The 18,027-nt window shown below is 49.2% G+C and overlaps 1 protein-coding gene across 2 annotated transcripts in view; it reads right to left on the reverse strand.

The window, feature by feature from the left end:
* MTMR12 (myotubularin related protein 12) overlaps nt 1-18,027 on the reverse strand; it is a 75,639-nt gene that overhangs the window by 24,421 nt on the left and 33,191 nt on the right. For both annotated transcript variants that reach the window (XM_075540902.1, XM_075540903.1), the window contains exons 3-7: nt 17,243-17,385; nt 15,830-15,902; nt 14,767-14,897; nt 13,478-13,571; nt 6,873-7,002 (exon numbers count right to left, since the gene is read on the reverse strand). In XM_075540902.1, coding sequence (XP_075397017.1) covers nt 6,873-7,002; nt 13,478-13,571; nt 14,767-14,897; nt 15,830-15,902; nt 17,243-17,385 — 571 coding nt within the window. The remainder of the gene's footprint in view (nt 1-6,872; nt 7,003-13,477; nt 13,572-14,766; nt 14,898-15,829; nt 15,903-17,242; nt 17,386-18,027) is intronic.

Here is an 18,027-nt window from a genome sequence, read left to right on the forward strand (position 1 = left end):
CTTTTTAACAGTGACACTCATCTGCTCTGTGTCAGGATCCCTGTCAGACTGGGGACTATCTGTATGGTTTTTTGTTGGTGGTGTTTATACAAGATAGGCAGGATAGCGATCCTATAGACAGTTCTGGGGGTGGGGGGCATGGGAGGGGAGGAAGCTGGGGGAGGTGAGCGGCGAGCCAGTAAGGACAAGGACAGGGGAACAGTAAGAGTTCCAAAACTGATGGTGAGGAGGGTGCAGCTTTTCTGGTTGTGTTTGAGCAAACCACTTGTGTCTGAGGTATTACTGAGAGGGGAACAATGGGTAGACATGTAAGTGGGGCAGGAGGAAAGAAAAAAGAGGAAATAATAAGGAAAAAATCCCCATATGCTTACATCTACACATAAACATAGGTGTACACAACAAAGAAGCAGATGAACTCTGGGTCTCTGCTTAAACCTTACCTAAGTACAAGAATGGTTTATTCTAACAATGTAGCACTGTATGATACTCACCTTCCCAACACAATTGCTGAAGACAAAATGGGTGCATAAGCAAATGTGGTGAAGACGGCTGATGGTGCCCGGCTATCAAAAGATACAGCATCTGGGGTCTTAAAGGTTTGAAGGCAAACAAGCTGCCATCTAGCAGGGAAGCAACAAAGCCCTCCCTTCACGGAAGGGACAAGCCAGCCTGCGCGCAGCATAGCACCAACAAAACATACAACTTTGCTCTGGTTCTTTAATGCTTCCGCCCCCCAACTACCATGACCCCAGTTCTACCTCACAAATCCGGGTAGGCTGGAGCATGTACACTGGTACAGATAAGAGTTCTCGACACATGGATTCCAGGACATAAAACCCCGTCAGGAACAATAGGAGTAGCAATACCATGAAGGTATGGGGTGGGGGAGAAGGAGTAGAACCGACTGCAATGATCGACATATAATAACCAACCCTCCACTCCCCAGGGGATGAACAACAGAAATGTGGGCATTTATATATATAGACTTGGGTAAAGGGAGGCAGTGGATGGTGTAAGATATGAAAATAGTAATAATTTATCATTTATCAAGGGTTCACGAAGGTGGGAGGGTGGGGGAAAGAGGGAAAAAAGAGGAGCTGATACCAAGAGCTTAAGTATAAAGAAAATGTTTTGAAAAGGATTATGGCAACAAATGTACAAATGTGCTTGACACAATGGATGTACGTATTGATATAAGACTTGTAAGAGCCCTCAATAAAGTGATTTATTATAAAAGAAAAGAAAAAGAAGCGTAAGAAAAAACATATAGGCATATATAGAGACATGTATATATGTAAATGTATATAAACATAGGTGTATAAGCAAATGTGGTGAAGAAAACTGATAGTGTGCAGCTATTAAAAGATATAGCATCTGGAGTCTTAAAGGCTTGATGTTAAACAAGTCATCTAGCAGGGAAGCATCAGAGCTCACACGGAAGAAGAACACCAGCCTGTGTGATCATGAGGTGTCAATGGGATCAGGTATCAGAAGTTCAAAATCAAGCAACCAAATGTATGTGAAGGATCGTGGCTGTAGTAGAGACCGAAAACCCACCTGTAAGATAATTAGACAGTCCCTCTCAGAAGGGCCACATGGAAAGGATAATCCAGAGTACAGAACAGAACTGATGAAATACTTAACTATCCTCTAGTGTTTTTTTTAACATTTCCTCCCCTTACTATTATGGTTTTTATATGCTGTACCTTATTAATAATGTTAGACTTGCGTTAGGTTTAGTTGTATAATTAAGATAGTTTGACACATTAAAGCCAAAATAGATGATTCTTCAGAACAACAACAAGAGTAATGGTTCCCTGAGGGTACAGGAAGAGAAGGGGGTGGGGGTGAGGTGGGAGCTGATAGCGCTGATGACTGACTGCATAACCCCACTGGAGGGGAGCGAAGAACAGAAATGTATGTGAATGGACATATTGGGTGGTGTAAGATATGGCAAAAAAATTAATTAAAAATAGGGTGGGGGGGATAAAGGGAAGCTGATATCAAGGAGTTCAGGAAAAAATGCTTTGAAACTGTGGTAGCAATTGTACGATACTGCTTAATGTGATCGAACTATGGAATGTTCTGATATCTGTATGAGTTCCCAATAAAGTGATAAAAACAAAAGAAGAAACAAGCAGCCATCTAAGCGAGGCATTGACTAAGTCCACATTGAAGAAGCACATCAGCCTGTGTGATCTAAGAATTGTATATAAACCAACCAAGAGGAGAATGGCATTAAGCCTGGGATTTTGATCATCTAGTTTGCAGAGGGCTAAGGATGACCGTGAAAGCCCCAAACCCATACACAGGGCACCCTATGGATTAAGCCTCAAGGGCACCCCCTCTGACCATGGACCTGGATTGGAAAAGGCCTTGAGATCAGACAGAACACACTGTGGGCAGATGACTGCAGGTGTAGTGAGGTCAAAACGTGGCACCTCGCATCTGATCTCCCTCTTGATCCGCTGTACAACTGTTCCAGTTTGTAGTATGTTTTCTACTTTTTCAATTGGGGTTTTTCTCTGTTTCATCCTGTCATTGTTGTTGGGCTATTTGTTTGTGTTTTGTTTTGATTCTGTATATGAATCCCAGAACAGGTAAACCCAGAGAGAGACAAGGGGACATGGCAGGGGAAATGATGGGGTAATGGAGAGCTAACAGCAAGTGCGAAGAGAACTATCCTGCAACTGACTATGGTTGACAGCTGCACAACTTGTACAAATGTGACTGAACTAGTGAGCTGGATGACATGTCAATTGTGTGTAAAACAATAAAAATAAGTAAAACAATTTTAAAAAGAATAACAAATACTTAAAAAATTTTTTAAAAAAAACAATTTACTGGGGGCTGTACAACTCTTATCACAACCCATCCATCGTGTCAAGTACATTTGTACATTTGTTGCCATCATCATAGAGGAAAGAACTAGGAGGCAAAGGGCATTTATAGAGATCTAGATACAGGCATGTACATATGTAAAGATATTTATATGTGATGAAGGGGAAATAGATCTATGTACATATATTTATAGGTTTAGTATTAAGGAAGCAGATGGACAGTGGGCCTCTATTCAACTACTCCCTCAATGCAATAACACTTTGTTCTAGTAATCCAGCAGTCTGAGATGCTCACCTCCATGATATGATCACTGAAGACAAACGGGTGCACAAGCAAATGTGGTGAAGAAAGCTGATGGTGCCCAGCTACCAAAAGAGATAGCATCTGGGGTTTTAAAGACTTGAAGATAAACAAGCGGTAATCTAGCTGAGAAGCAACAAAGCCCACATGGAAGAAGCACACCAGCCTGTGTGATCAGGAGGTGTCGATGGGATCAGGGTGGTGGTGGGTGGGAGGGGAGTGTGGAATGGAAAACCAAAACCAAATACTTTTAAAGTTTATAAAACTCGGGAAATTTTAAACACCGACTGGATATTGAAAGATACTAAAGATTTGACATTAAATCATTTGAAAGGAGTGATAATCATAATATGGTTATGATTATAAAGCATTTTCAATTTTTAAAGATGTACCCTAAAATATTTACGAATAAAGATCATGATATTGGGGAACTATTTCAAAACACAAGGGAGAGTTGGTGGAGGTGTAGTAAAAAGCATGATGAGCCACAAGTAGTTTCCTGGGGGATGGTACAAAGGAATTCGTAACAGCCTCTTTCCTTTATACTGCTTGAAATTTTCTATTAAAAATGTTAGACTTATTGGACACTGAGCTTCTGTTTAACGGTGATGGGAAAATTAGAAATGGCATCAAGATTAAAGAAAGATTCATTTAAAACCTTTGATAGGCATGTCCACTACCTTGCTTGACCAAAGTGATTATGGAGATTGAAGCACCTACTGATGAAAGTCCAAAATTACAGCCTTTAATATGGGTAACACCTCCACAGAAAACAAAACAAAACTCATGACTGGACCAACAGACAACATTCGTGATGAACGGAGAAGAGACTGACGTTGTCAAGGACATCATTTACTTAGACCCACAATAAACGCTCGTGGAAGGAGCCGTGAAGAAATCAAACGACGTATTGCACTGGGTCAGTATGATGCACTCAGCATCTTTAAAGTGCTAGGAAGCAAAGATGCCACTGAATTATAATCAATTGACACGACCGTTCCAGCCGTACTTCCTTACGTGGTCTAATTCTGCACTTTCTATACCTGTGACAAGAGGCCCATTAGCAAGGCATTCCCTGCTAATGAACCGAATAGAAAGAGAGTAAGACCTGACCTCAGTAAAGGGTATGACCTGGGACACACTCTGTCTCCTGAACGCCACCTTTAAGCACTGGGCATGAACCAGGCCACACAGGCTATGTGATGGTGCCCTACACATTGCCACACATTCATCGCCTCATCTGGAAGCCCGAGCTCGATGGCCTGACTGAGCTGCGGCAGAAGCAAGAGGACCCGCTGTGGCTTTTTGACATGGTCAGCTTCTGGGCTGCAATTCTCTGCCGGACCTTTGGCCTGAACAGCACCCACCACCACAGGAGACATGTCTTCCAACTTTCCTGAGTTTCAGGGGAGGTTGCCGCGATTCGCAGAACCCAGAGACGCGTGAGACGCCCGAGGAGTGGGCAAAGAGGGAGCTGATGCTCTTCAAAGAGTTGGACTTTGGGGACAGAGTTCATCTCCAGCTCCTTGAGACTAGGCTGGGATTAATTCTAAAATAAATTATTCCCACAGTCACTTTGAGTACGAAGGTGCACCTAACTCAAGCCATGATAAAGCTGGACAGTGAATCAGGAAGACCAAAGAAGCAATGTCTTTGCATGATGGTTGCTGGCAGAGAATATTGACTATACCACGGACGGCCAGAAGAACAAATCTGTCTTGAAGAAGTACAACCAGAGTGCTCCTTAGAAGCAAGGATGGGCAGAGTTAATCTCATGTGCTTTGGACAAGTCACAGGAAAGGCCAAACCCTGGATGCCAGGCTGGATGAAGCAGAGGGTCAGCAGAGAGAGGAAGCCATTCAATGAGAAAGACCGACACAGCTGGCTCTCCCCCCCTTCAAGCCTCGTAAATGAGAAAGAAGGGAGGAGCAGGGTGGGGCTGACAGTGACATCACTGGGCCTCCCAGTGCGATGGGGGCTAACTTTGTAAACACTGGAGATGGATACAAATCAAAACTGCTACCCTGAAGAGGCCTAACAGAAACTCACAACTATGATGGAGAGCCCTTCCCAGTGAACCTGTGTCAAAATGATGATTCAATTTTCTATAAATATATTATACAGAGTCATTCTTAAAAACAGGTTCTGCCCCTGTTCAAACTCCCCTCACTGAACCGTCTGAAACTAAATCTTGAGACAGTCTCGGAGCCATCACCGTATAGCTGCTCCCAGACGCCCCCTTTCTCTTCTGCTTCCCCCACCTTCTCACACACACACACACACACACACACACACACACACACACACACACACACACACCCTGCTACCCACCCAGGCTTTTCACCAACCCCCCCCCCCCCCCCCGTCTCAGAGCTTCTGGCCTATTTCTCCTGAGAGCCCCTCTAGGCCTTCCCCTTATACTTCCCACAGGGAATGCTCTGCTCACGAGGGTCTTCAGGCTCAACCCCTCAGCTCCTTCAGGTCTTTGCTCAAGGGTCACCTATTCAGTGAAGCCTTGACCTCCCACTCTCCAACTCCCCAGGGCCCCAATCCCAGAGACTGATTTGTTTTTATTTGTTTTCTGTAGTAGCATTGAATACCGTTTAGTATATATAATCTACTCATTCTGATCTCTAATTCTGCTAGCTTCCCTCCACTAAAACAAAGTCCCACGAGGGCAGGGATCTGTAGGTTCCCCAGGAGACAGCCTGGTCCATAGGAGGCCGCCCCACCACTGGTATTGAGTGGATGCCCGAAGTGCTCAAGGGAAAGGCAGGAACAGGTCAGAAATGCCTCTGAACGTTTTACACTTGGACTGCAGACACAATGACCAAACATGGATAAAGGCACAGATTCCCTTCTGAGTATTTTAAGAGACACTTTGTGTCAGTGTTGCTACGGAGATGTTGGAACCCACGATCACTGCTGGTGGCAGTTCACACAGTGCCTGACCCTTGGCAGCTCCTCAAAATGCTTAAGCACAGAGTTACTATACACCAAAACCCAAACTCACTGCCAGCACGGACTCATAGCGCCCCTACTGGGCAGGGGAGGGTTGCCCCTGTGAGTTTTCGAGACGGTAACTGCGAATGGGAGTAGAAAGCCCTGTTTTTCTTCTCAGGAGCACTGGTGACTTCGAATCGCTGACCTTGTGGATTGCAGCCCAACGCGTACCCACTCCACCACCAGGACTCGCGACTTGGCACTTCCACTTGCAGGTTATAGGCTCGGGAGCAATGCAAACACCCGTCCACACAAGTGTTTACAGCAGCATGATTCATCACCACTGAGAGGTGAGAACAGCCCAAACACCTGCCAGCCGGTAAATAGAGCAAAACAATGTGAAATGTGCATTTTGTCTGACCATGAAAGAAGAGTGATACATGCATACATACTACAACATCGATGAACCTTGAACTGTTACGCTAAGTGGAAGAAGCCTCACAAAAGACGACATACGACTCCATTTCTATGACCTGTCCAGAGTAGGACTACCTATAGCAACTGAAGCGAATTTGAGGTTGCCAAGGGCTGAAGGGGAGGGGGACTAGGAAGAAATAAGTGACTGCTATTGGGCACAGGCTTCCTAATGGGGCCAATGAAAATATTCTATACTGTCAGTGGCTGCACTGCTCTGTGAATACATGTGAAATGCTGCGCATGTGAACTGCATGGCTGTCAATCTCACTTGATAAAGCTGTTGAGCAGGAAGTGCGGAGCTGAAGGCTTACCTTTTGCAGGCCTGGAAACCTTGGCTGACACTGACAGCTTTGTACTTCAGGCAGCCTTTGGTCCGCTCCAGCTCCCAGCCCCAGTCCTTAAGGGTGTCAAACATGACAGCGTGGTTTTGGGGATCTGATGCTAAAGAAACACAAGGACAAAGACAGTTGTGAGATATTAATTATGCAGAGGTGAATCCTTAGGCCCCAGTTTCCTCCATCAAGCCCAATTTTAGCCAAGCAGAATGAACTCATTGCTTCATACTAACTATGTTCTTCCCCCCCCCCTAATTACATCACTATCTTTTTCTATAGAGGAAAGATAGAAGCTGCCCTCGTCCCATTTCTTGGAAAAACCGTTTTCAGATGTGCTGCAGCCCTCTGGCCAGGAGATAGGTTCTGTAATACAGAAAAGATCCTGTGAAGCGCTGGAAACAGCTTAGCACAAATGCTAAAATAACCAAGTATTTTTAGCTCTACCAATATGTGCAGAAGCCAGCAAATTTATCTGGCTAGCACATCAAGTTTGAAACGCTCTCTTGATTTGAAGATGCACTGCCAGTCCAGGGTTTTCCAGTGTGACATGTGGAGACTCAAGGTCATAAATAATGCAGAAAGCCGCGGTCAGGGTCAGCTCGGCTGTGGGCTGCTGCCTGGTTACAGGTGCTCTTGTGCCTAGAATGGCCCAGCCACTGCTAACTCTGCACCCAGCAGGCTACCCTCGCTTGGTCCTCGCCAGGCACAGAAATCCACTTGGAGAGTTACACACACTGGGTCCCTAGTTAGCACACGCCTCTGCACTCAACACCAAGCTTTCTGCAGGGGAAACAATGTGTTTGACAAAACTCCCACCTGCTCCAGTTCACAGCACAGACGATGATTAAGCAACTCAACACTCACTGCTACCACGTCCATTCGACTCCGTCCCCCTTCAGGACACAGCAGAACTGCCCTGGAGTGTTCCTGAGGCTGGAAACCTCTACAGCAGTGGTTCTCAACCTTCCTAAGGCTGCGGCCCTTAAATACAGTTCTTCATGTTGTGCTGACCCCAACCACAACATTATTTCCGTTACTTCTTAACTGTAATTTTGCTAATGTTAGGACTCGAGTGACCGCCGTGAAAGGGTCGTTCAAGCCCCAAAGGGGTCACGACCCACAGGTTGAGAACCACTGCTCTACAGGATTAGTTTGGTGGTTTTGAACTGCTGGCTATGAGGATAGCAGCCCAATGCCAGGGCTCCCAGTCATAGCACACGTCATTAACTCACTCCTCATGACCCCAGAGGGCAGGTCATGACCCCAGAGGGCAGGTCATGCCACTTGCGCCACTCTGCATGTGGCCCAGAACTGGGGTGGGAACAACTTGTCCTAACTCACAGGGCTCATCCACGGCAGAACTGCAATTTAAACGAGGGTGGCTATAGATGAAACCCCCATAAAGTCCTACATGGGGTGGATCTCCTGGATGTGAACGGTAACTCCTTCCTTGGGAATATAAGTAGGCCCTGCCCTAGAATGCCTGAGTGCAATGAGTTAGCACTTTTTAGGCAAAACATATTTTCAAATTATTAAGCCACGCAGTCATTCAAGAAGATGTTCTGAATGCCAACCCCCTGGCAAACCCCTGCACCAGGAAGACGCTCACTGGTCAGTTAGAATCTCCTTCTCGAAAAGCAAGCGAGGGTTGCAAGGAGGAGAGGAGGGGGAAGGACAGCGCTGAAACAGACTAGAGAAGCTGGGCCTTTCAGCACAAGAAACACCACAAAGTAACACAGCCGCCAGACTTGCCAAAGGCAGGGGCTGACCCACGTAGCTTGGCCACTAGAAAAAATAGTCCTCCACTGGCTAGAAGTCAAAGTGCAGATGTAAGGGGTAGGAGGATGCCTAAAAATAACAGCACCCATTTCTCAACTGCAACCTCAATAAACATTTACATAAATTAGAGTGATCAAACAAGCAGGCGTGTTTGTTTAACTAATACTGCAATATTAATTAAACAACCTAAACACCTGTTGCCAGTCAGTCAGGGTGACCGTACCCACCTACCCAAAGCTACAGTGAGAAGACCTCAGCCATCCCAAGGAATGAAGGCAGGTTTTATGTTCAGCCTCTCACTGGTGCTAAAGGGATCTTACGGATCAGTGCAATTCTCCGAGCAGAATGCATTCTGCGTAGCAAGCAGTTACACGCTCTACTGAGGGGCCCTGGTGAGGCAGTGTTAAAGAGCGGGGCTGCTAACCGAAATGCTGGCGGTCAAACTCAGCCTTGGGAGAGGAGGCCTGACTCTCTGCTCCATAAGGATATTAGATGGGGTTGGCCTGGGGGAGTCTGAACTGACTCCCCAGTGCACGCTACCATGACGACGAGGATGACACACTCTTCATGAACCAGAACAGCTCATTCTGTAATAGAAGCCCGCTCACACAGACCAGTGTTCACACTGGGTGAAATCTGTCCAATACGCCAGCCCTGACTTTGCAGCTTAGAAAGACTAACTTGTATGAAGGAGGCTTCAAAAATAATAATTTATAAAATATCAAGGGTTCATGAGGGAAGGATGGGGGAAAATAATGAGCTGATACCAAAGGCTCAAGTAGAAAAAAATGTTTTGAGACTGATGAGGGCAACAAATGTACAAATGTGCTTGACACAATGGATGGATGTATGGATTATGATAAGAGTTGTACGAGCCCCCAATAAAATGATTAAAAGAAAGGTTTAAGGAAGGAAACTGCATTATCTTTTAACTCCATTTTGCCATGAACTTGAAGCCCTCTTATTCCTGCCACTGTGACCCCTCCTGCCTTCTCTTTCCAGTCTTCTACACAACTACGTCTCCAAAGCTGTGTCTGTTGTGTCTACCCTCTGGTTCCAATTCACTGCTCAATTCAGGCCTGTCCCAACCGCCGTGTCCGCTGGTCTCGCCGTGTCTGCTGGTCTCTCCGACTCCTCGCAGACTTGACTCAGCTGAACAGCTCCTTCTCAGGCTTTCCTCCTTCCCCATCCCTGAAATGTGAGCGCTCCCTCACAGCCTCAACCTCGGCCACCACACAGACTACATCTATCTCTTCTCATTAGGGCTAGAGGTCAACTACTAGGTTTTAGTCAAGACGACAAACCTGAATTATCCGTTGTTTCTCCTGGCTCAATTATCCCATTAGAGCTTCCCGAGATCTCTCCTCACCACACTCCCGGGAGGGAAATGACTAATAACTGGAATTACAGCCTGAGGCTGACTCCTGTAGAGGATCATCTCTAGACCGCCGAACAACTGCGTTGCAACCCATATACCAGGTTCTTCCACGTCTCTCACATTGGCCCACACGGGCTACTACACTAGCGGGACCTTTTCCAAACACCTCAGTCGCCAAGTTCAGAGTGGAACACCACGGGGCCCTGGCTCCTACCCTTCCCTGTGTCAATGGTCCACCCTCATCACCCCAAGGACGAAACCGAGAGCCTGGGGTCACACAAACCCTTACCTGCTCTCCTCTCTCTATGGAGCGGTGTTTCCAAGCCCACTGGAGGAACCCACGGCACTTGCCTCAATTACCAGGTTCCCTTCCACTCTACCTGCTGACTCTTGGTTCTATCTTCCACTAGACCCTCCTGGGGAAGGGGCAAGGCGGGGCCCAACCTCTCAATTGGGTCGCAGCCTGATGACACCTCCTTGGTTCCCTAAGCTTTTCTTTGTAAGAGTGAGAGATATAGGGAACTCTGCAACTCTGCCTTCCTGCTTCTCGGACAGCCTGTCTCCAGGGGCGGCCATGCGGGCCACCCAACCCGGAGAGCTGCCGGCGCTGTTTCCACTGACTTTGGGTGTGTGGCTCTGCACCCACAGGCCTCTGGTCTCCCTGCGTCCAGCCGCACCTTTATGTGTCCATGGCAGCTGTGTGAGTCGGAAGAGGGACTCATGGGCTGGCCTTGGACTTACGGACTTCAGTTGGATTGGGCTGGGATACCTTCTCGATTTAAGATTATTTCTTTCTATTAAGTTCGCTTTTATACATACACGCATGTCACGGATTTTGTTTCTCTAGACAACCCAGCCTAACACACACCTCTACAAGATGCTCTGGGCACTTGACAGTTCCTAATTCTCACAGTTCTGCAAGGGAAGCATTAATGCTGCTATTTTTAAGATGAGAAAAGGGCAGTCCCAACACGAAGCACCATCCTCAGATCATGCAGCTGGTAAGCAGCCAGGCAAGGATCTGGGCTCAGGTGAAACACACCTGTGGGTGGTGCTAATGGCTGAGACAGGTGGCCGCTTACCAAAGGGTTGAAATTTGGAGTCTACCAGTGATACCTTGGGAGAAAGGACCGGCAACAAGCTCCTGAGAAACTAAATGACACAACAGCAATTATGTGCTTTGTTGTTTTAGATAGCCCTCCCCCCCCCCCACGCCTCACAACTCATACTTTTCTTACTAAATTTCCATAGTTCTCAAATATGTATTATGCACTTAGATTTAACTGTACCTTTTGCACATGCCAATATCTCTCTTAAAATACTCCCCTGAGGCTTCTGGACACCCCCACATCCTCCCACTCTCCCATCAGGCACAGTCTCCTCTCTCGGCTCCTTCATCAGATCCAGCTACATCCCCTGGGTGACTTCTCCTCATCGAAGGCAGGGACTAAGTCCTGACACCCTCCGGGAGTCCCCCAGTGGTCTCCATGGCCCCCACGAGGGGACAGATCTCCAGTGGTTTCCTGCTGGTATGGAAGCTCCCCGACCGCTGGTACCACACACAGCTCACTGACCATCGAGCTAGCAGTGAAGTGAGGGGGACAGGAAGAGCAGGCAAACAGATCCAGGGACCAGTCAATCAGGGGTAGAAGGGAGCCAAAGGACAAGGGTCATCTGTGGAAACGCTGTACAAGGAGAGGAGGAGGGACGAACCACCAGTTCAGATGGCCAAGACTGCTGGCTTAACACATGTCTCCCCTTTTAAGTAGACTGAACGGGAAACATTTGGAAACTTAAGCTTTCTCTTACTAAAACTAGCTTCCTGCAGTACAACTGTTTTGTTTCCCCCAAAATATTTGCTATAAAACATGCTCTGGTTGTTTTAAAAGGTTTGCAGAATGCAAGACATTCTTGAGAACACAGGTTCCCAAACGGAGTCAAAACAAAATAAGATTCACGTGCCCCTGGCAATTACCAAGGTTTGCACCACTGCCCATCATCCAGGGTAAAGTGTAGGTGTCTGCTTCTTCAACCCCTTAGATTGTCCCAGTGCCCCCCAGGGGGAGCTATCACCCACTCTAAGAAACATTGCTCTAGAGTCCGAAGAAATAAAATCTAGGGTTTTTAAGTAGAAAATGGAACCCAGGTAGAGAAAGGCTATTTTAAACTGGTCTCAATTTTGTTATGCTATATCCTCACATTCCTGGTTATGGAATACGGCTTTACCCTTCATAAGAAGCAAATATACAAACCAAAAAATAAAACTAAAAGGTAAGAGTTAGAACAACGAAGATCGCAGAAGGAAAAAGAAACCTATGAGTGATCCACACAAGCCAGAGTGGCACTGACTGTGGGAGGAAAACACAAGCAGCAACCACGGAGGGGCCTCCCGCGCGAGTCGGGAGAATGGCTGGCTCTGCTGAAGTTCCAGTGAAGCCTAGAAGATGAGGGGACAGCCAGCAGGTCCACTGAGGGCTGGACGGAGAGACAAGCGTGGTGTGCGAGTACAGTGGAGTACTGCTAGGGGAGAAGAGCAGTCGGGTCCTGGACCATGCCACACAGCAATGAACCCCAAAGACCGCATGTAGAGTGAGCCAACTGAGCCACAAAACAGGCAAAGGATGGCGACCAAAGCTTGCTAGTGAGAGGGAGGAGCTGCAGGCACTGGTGCAAGGGGGCACTGTGGTGCTGTGGGTGGTGGTGTGTAGGGAGCACTGGGGCACTGTGGGTGGATGTGTAGGGAGCACTTGGGCACTGTGGGTGGATGTGTAGGGAGCACTGGGGCACTGTGGGTGGATGTGTAGGGAGCACTGGGGCACTGTGGGTGGATGTGTAGGGAGCACTGGGCACTGTGGGTGGATATATAGGAAGCACTGGGGCACTGTGGGTGGATGTGTAGGAAGCACTGGGGCACTGTGGGTGGATGTGTAGGGAGCACTGGGGCACTGTGGGTGGATGTGTAGGAAACACTGGGGCACTGTGGGTGGATGTGTAGGAAACACTGGGGCACTGTGGGTGGATGTGTAGGAAACACTGGGGCACTGTGGGTAGATGTGTAGGGAGCACTGGGCATCATGGGTGGATGTGTAGGGAGCACTGGAGCACTGTGGGTGGCTGTGTAGGGAGCACTGGGGCACTGTGGGTGGATGTGTAGGGAGCACTGGGGCATCGTGGGTGGTGGTGTGTAGGGAACAGTGTGGTGCTGTGGGTGGTGGTGTATAGGGGGCACTGGGGCATTGTGGGTGGATGTGTAGGGAACACTGTGGTACTGTGGATGGTGGTGGCAACCTTTGGAAATCTACACAACATGATGCACATAGAGACTGTCACTGTGTATAGAGGGCTGAGCTGGCACATGGTTCCTTATATGCATACATGTTCCAAAATAAAACAATAGGAACATTCAAGCCCAGAAGATGCTTACCTGTCCTGTTTTGTGTGGCAGCCGCGTAGGAGAACAGGAACAATCGCTTAAATAGTCTAGGCGTCTGGGTGTGGTGAATTATGCCGCTGACAATCTAGGGAAGAACCAGCCAGTGTAAAGCTTTGCATGCAGCCCTGAAGACAAACACTGAAAGAGAGCAGAGCCATAGCACCTGTGCTTTTGCCAGGCTCCCATGACTCCTGTGGAGAACATGCTATCTTGTGTGGAGGTCTGTCTGCAGCTAGGAAGTTGTATCTTGGACCAATGGTGAGCAGGGAGTCCTAACCATTTCTCCAGGTTTCCTAGAGTTTTGTGTTCCTAGAAAAATTTTACATCATCTAATTTTTCAGGTAAAAAGACCTTTCAAGCTGTAAGACAGGAACCCCATCAACCGGGCGTGTCAAAGACCTACCGTGGCTGCCCTGCGCTATCCTGTTGTACTAGTTTGACCTTTAGAACAACACGCAAAAGATGTCAATCTAGTGTGCTTTCGGTGTGAAGCTCCAAACAAAGTCTGTTTGGATAGATGCGTAAACCAACCCATCGTCTGAGATGAAGCGGTTGGCTTCTCAGGACATCTCCCCAGAAACTCAGAATGCAAGTCAAAGTCACGTTATAACTCTACCTGCCTGCCACCTGGACGCAAAGACAATCACCTGTAAGCGTGCAAAGCTCTCTGTAAGCAAAGGCCATAGAAAAAGACTAGCCTCTTGCTACGATCTCCCTGGTGCACTTGGCATGGCTCTGGCAAGTGAGAGATGTTCGCTGCTACCTTTGTTACGTGAAGTCTTGGACATTACAGGGAGTGTCTCACTGGCCGAGCCTTTCTGAGTCCACCCTGTCGCTCTGGCCCCAGGAGATGGTGTGTTTGTCATCTCCCACTGCAGGGCCTTGGGGGACTCTGCTTTGCTCATCGGGCCTGCAGGCCTCCTCACAGCTCAGAACTACTCACTGGAGACCAACCTCACTCCAGGTTGGGGCCACTGCTCCTGTCCTTTGGAACGGCTGTCCGAGGTGGGGGAAGAAGGCTGCTTGTAGCTGCGCGGGCCCTCTTTACCACCCCGCCCTGTAGGGGCCGTGGGAATGGAAACCCTGAGACGCACAGCACTCACGGAGCGCATGCTTCAAGGCATCGGCCGCCAGCGTACCTCTTGTGTTTGGTCAAGACACAGGAGACTGGAACCAGCGCTAAGCAAAGAGTCCTCGTGGCCAGTAAGTAACGTGAGCAGAAACCAGGGTTCGTGGGGAAACTGATGGGAAATAAAACTTCAAAACACGAGACCAGTTACCCTTTTGACTTCCTCTTCCTTGGTGTACCGCAGGCAGAAGTGGAATACCCGGAGGTCTTTGCAATGGATGATGAGCTTCTCAGGGTACTTCTTCAGTTGTCCACAGAGAGTTTTTTTTTTCTCCTCAAACACTGCGGATCAATGGGCCAACCAGGGAGGGAAAGGGTCATAAGGCAGCCAGGTAACACCGAGCAAGCGGGTCGGTGCCACCTCCTCAGGCTGCCCCACCAAGTGCAAAGGATGGCCCTGTCTCCCCACAGACTGCCATCCGCAGGAGCTCCGCCCCACCCAGCAGGGTCTGGGCTCTCAAGGAGCAAGTGACGGTCTTTTGTCTTTGGAGAGGACCCTAGGTCCAGATGGATAGGACCCTAGGTCCTGTGGACAGGACCAAGCCCACTGGCATGACAGTGGGATCACAGGAGATGGGAGGTAGGTGCCCAGGGATCTACTCTCTAGACTACGCTAGGTTCCCTCCTGAGACACCCCACCTTCCCAGCCTTTCCCCTGGCCTCTCTCCCTTACCCCCAAGTTTGGAAACACTCAGCATCTGGTCGCGTTGGGAACAGTTTGTGAAAAAGCTCCAGATACCAAAATAGAGAAGGAGGAGTTGAGAAAGGCTTGGCTGTTCACAGAAGAGACATCCTCATGCAGAGCCCATGCGGCTCTCAGGGACAGTACAAATGTAGCCAACACCTACTTCACTGGGGAACTGAGGAGCACTTGAGAAAACAGGGCCCAAGTTCAAGGCCAGCTCCCCAAGCTATGCGACTCTAACCGAGTCCCTTCTCAACTTTCCCACCTATAAAACGGACTTAAACAAGGTGATGCACAGGGGTGTATATATGTGTGTGTATTTGTGAACCATAAAGGGTCCCTGAATGCAGTTGGCTACGAACTCAAAGGTCAAAGGTCCAACTCTACCCAGAGGCCTCAGGGAAAAAGGCCTGGTGAGCTGCTTCTGAATAAAGTCTGAGCACATCGTTCCCCTAACATACAGGGGCCACGAGGAGCCCAAGCCACCCGAGGGGCTGCACCGGCACCCACAAGGCAAGAAGATACTCACCCCCACAGATCTGGTCAACACAGTGGAGTGTGATGTCATTCTCTCCTACCACTTTATTCTTAAACTGAGTTTCCTGAAAGAGTCAGAGACAGCAACTGTAACACCCTTCTAGGCTCTGCTACGCCATTTCCTGGCCCAGCACTTGTGTGCTGTGCAAAGGCGGACAGGCAGCTCTGCCCAGGAGAGAGTGGGGACAAGTGGAACAAGGACAGTTCGTGAGCACTCATTTTCCCACGCAGACAGAACATGCCATTCCAGGGATGTTCCCGGCTAACCTCCCAGGGCACATACCATCCGTCTGACATGTGAGGGGCAGGGTAGCACTTCTCCACACAGTTGCTGACAGGTAACTGACAGGGCCACCCGAGGACGGTTCTGGGGAGAGAGCACTGGGCGACTCAAGCATCTGGCAAGTGCCATCTTTGTACAGAAACAGGAACCAGTCCCCCAGAGTGACCAACAAGCCAGCAGGCCACACTCTGAGCAGCCACGGTGGTACCGCTGAAGCAGCCGGGGCCGGGCAGTGCCGTGACTGGACAGTGCTCCCCACCGGTGCGGGCAGGCCTCTCCTCACTCAGGCCCGCCCTCGACAACTTCCTCCTTATAGCAGACAGGTCTCCCAAAGGTGCTTGCTGTTGAGCTCAGAAGGGCTCTCACTCTCTAAGGCAAACCCCCAAGTTCCTGTGAGGGAACTCCAGTCCTGGGTTTGAGGAAGAGCTCAGTAGAGAGAAAGCAAGAGAAACTAGTATGTTTGGGGAGACCTTTTCTCAATGAACCTGGTGGCACAGAAGTTACGTGTTAGACTGCGACACACAAGGTCGGCAGTTCAAAACCACCAGCAGCTCCTTGGGAGAAAGACTGGGCTTTCTACTTCCTAAACAGTTAACAGTCTCGGAAACACACAGTGGGTCACTCTAAGTCAGAGTTGACTCTATGGCAGAGAGTTTGGGTTATTTCTCAATGAATGGTACATATGATACTGAAGTACAGAATAGGTTGCCGGTGCCAGGCTCTGAAGCCTAACACAGGCAGCGTGACACGGGGCATAGGCAGGATATCTTAGAAGAATCCTGCCAGTGAAGGGCCCTGTCAAAGGGCCGCATGTACCCAGGGGCCACCCTCAGAGAGGTTGGCAAAGGCGGGATAAGTGATGGCACACTGCGGAGCACCCAGCCACTGCCATGGAACACAGTGTGTACACACGGCTGACTGGGAAGCTGAGGACCTTCGCCCAATTCACAGTAAGAAAGTGAAAGGAAGGAGGAGGAGAGGTCAAGAAGGGCATGTATCCTTGTGTTCACGTGGGCTGGGAGTACTTAAGCAGCTGGGGAGAAAGCTAATGGAGACCCAGTTGAGCTGTGTCCCCACACCCCCAAGCCGCCGCCCCCCATTAGCCGGGCAGCTCATACATACATCACTCCCAAGTGTGGACTCATCATCGCCCAGGAAAGCAATCTTGAAGTCGGTGCACACGAGTTTCCCATAGATCCCACGCTGGCAGGAATCCTCCTGGACGTATTTGAGCACGGTGCTAGCTTCGCAAAGCAGCTGTTCACCTGGTGGAAACCACACCACAGCCACTCACGGCAAGTCCTGGGGGACAAGCAGCGGCAAAGCCCTGCAGGCTTCCTCACACAGCACGCACAGTACAATAAGGCACTTCCCAACCCTTCCGCTTTCCAGCACGGCAGTAACTGCTAAACTCTGGCGGGGAAGCTAGCGTGGGGTGGGGCCTACCAATGGGCAAGATCAACGCGCGCAGGGTGCACCTCTGGAGGCTTCCCAACTCGTGGTCTCTGCGGCAGCCACCCTGTCAAGCAGAGGCCCTGGTGCTTTTATGACTGAGCCACAGAAGCGACACCGAAGCATGTGCAAAGTCAGAGGCTTGCCAATGCGCCTTCGAACACGGGCTGCAGGCCCCTTCCCTGGGAGGGTGCGGGTTCTAACCCTGGAACTGCTCACACCTTGGCTCTGGGGCTTGTGGCTTGTAAGCGGCTTTCGCACGCAGGGGAGGTGCTGCGGTCTTCTGCAGTATGGGCAGGCACCCTCATTTTGGCCCCGGGGACAAAGATGGAAGGAAAAAGGATGTCAGGAGTTTGGGGGGGGGGGGGAATAGCTTCCTCTCTTTCTTCGCTGAGGTATTTCCTGCGACTGTGTCACCTTTCCTGCTCTATCTGCAGGCGGCCAGCCCCCAGGAG

Source organism: Tenrec ecaudatus, chromosome 2 (assembly GCF_050624435.1).
Source record: "Tenrec ecaudatus isolate mTenEca1 chromosome 2, mTenEca1.hap1, whole genome shotgun sequence".
Classification (NCBI taxonomy): Eukaryota; Metazoa; Chordata; class Mammalia; order Afrosoricida; family Tenrecidae; genus Tenrec; species Tenrec ecaudatus.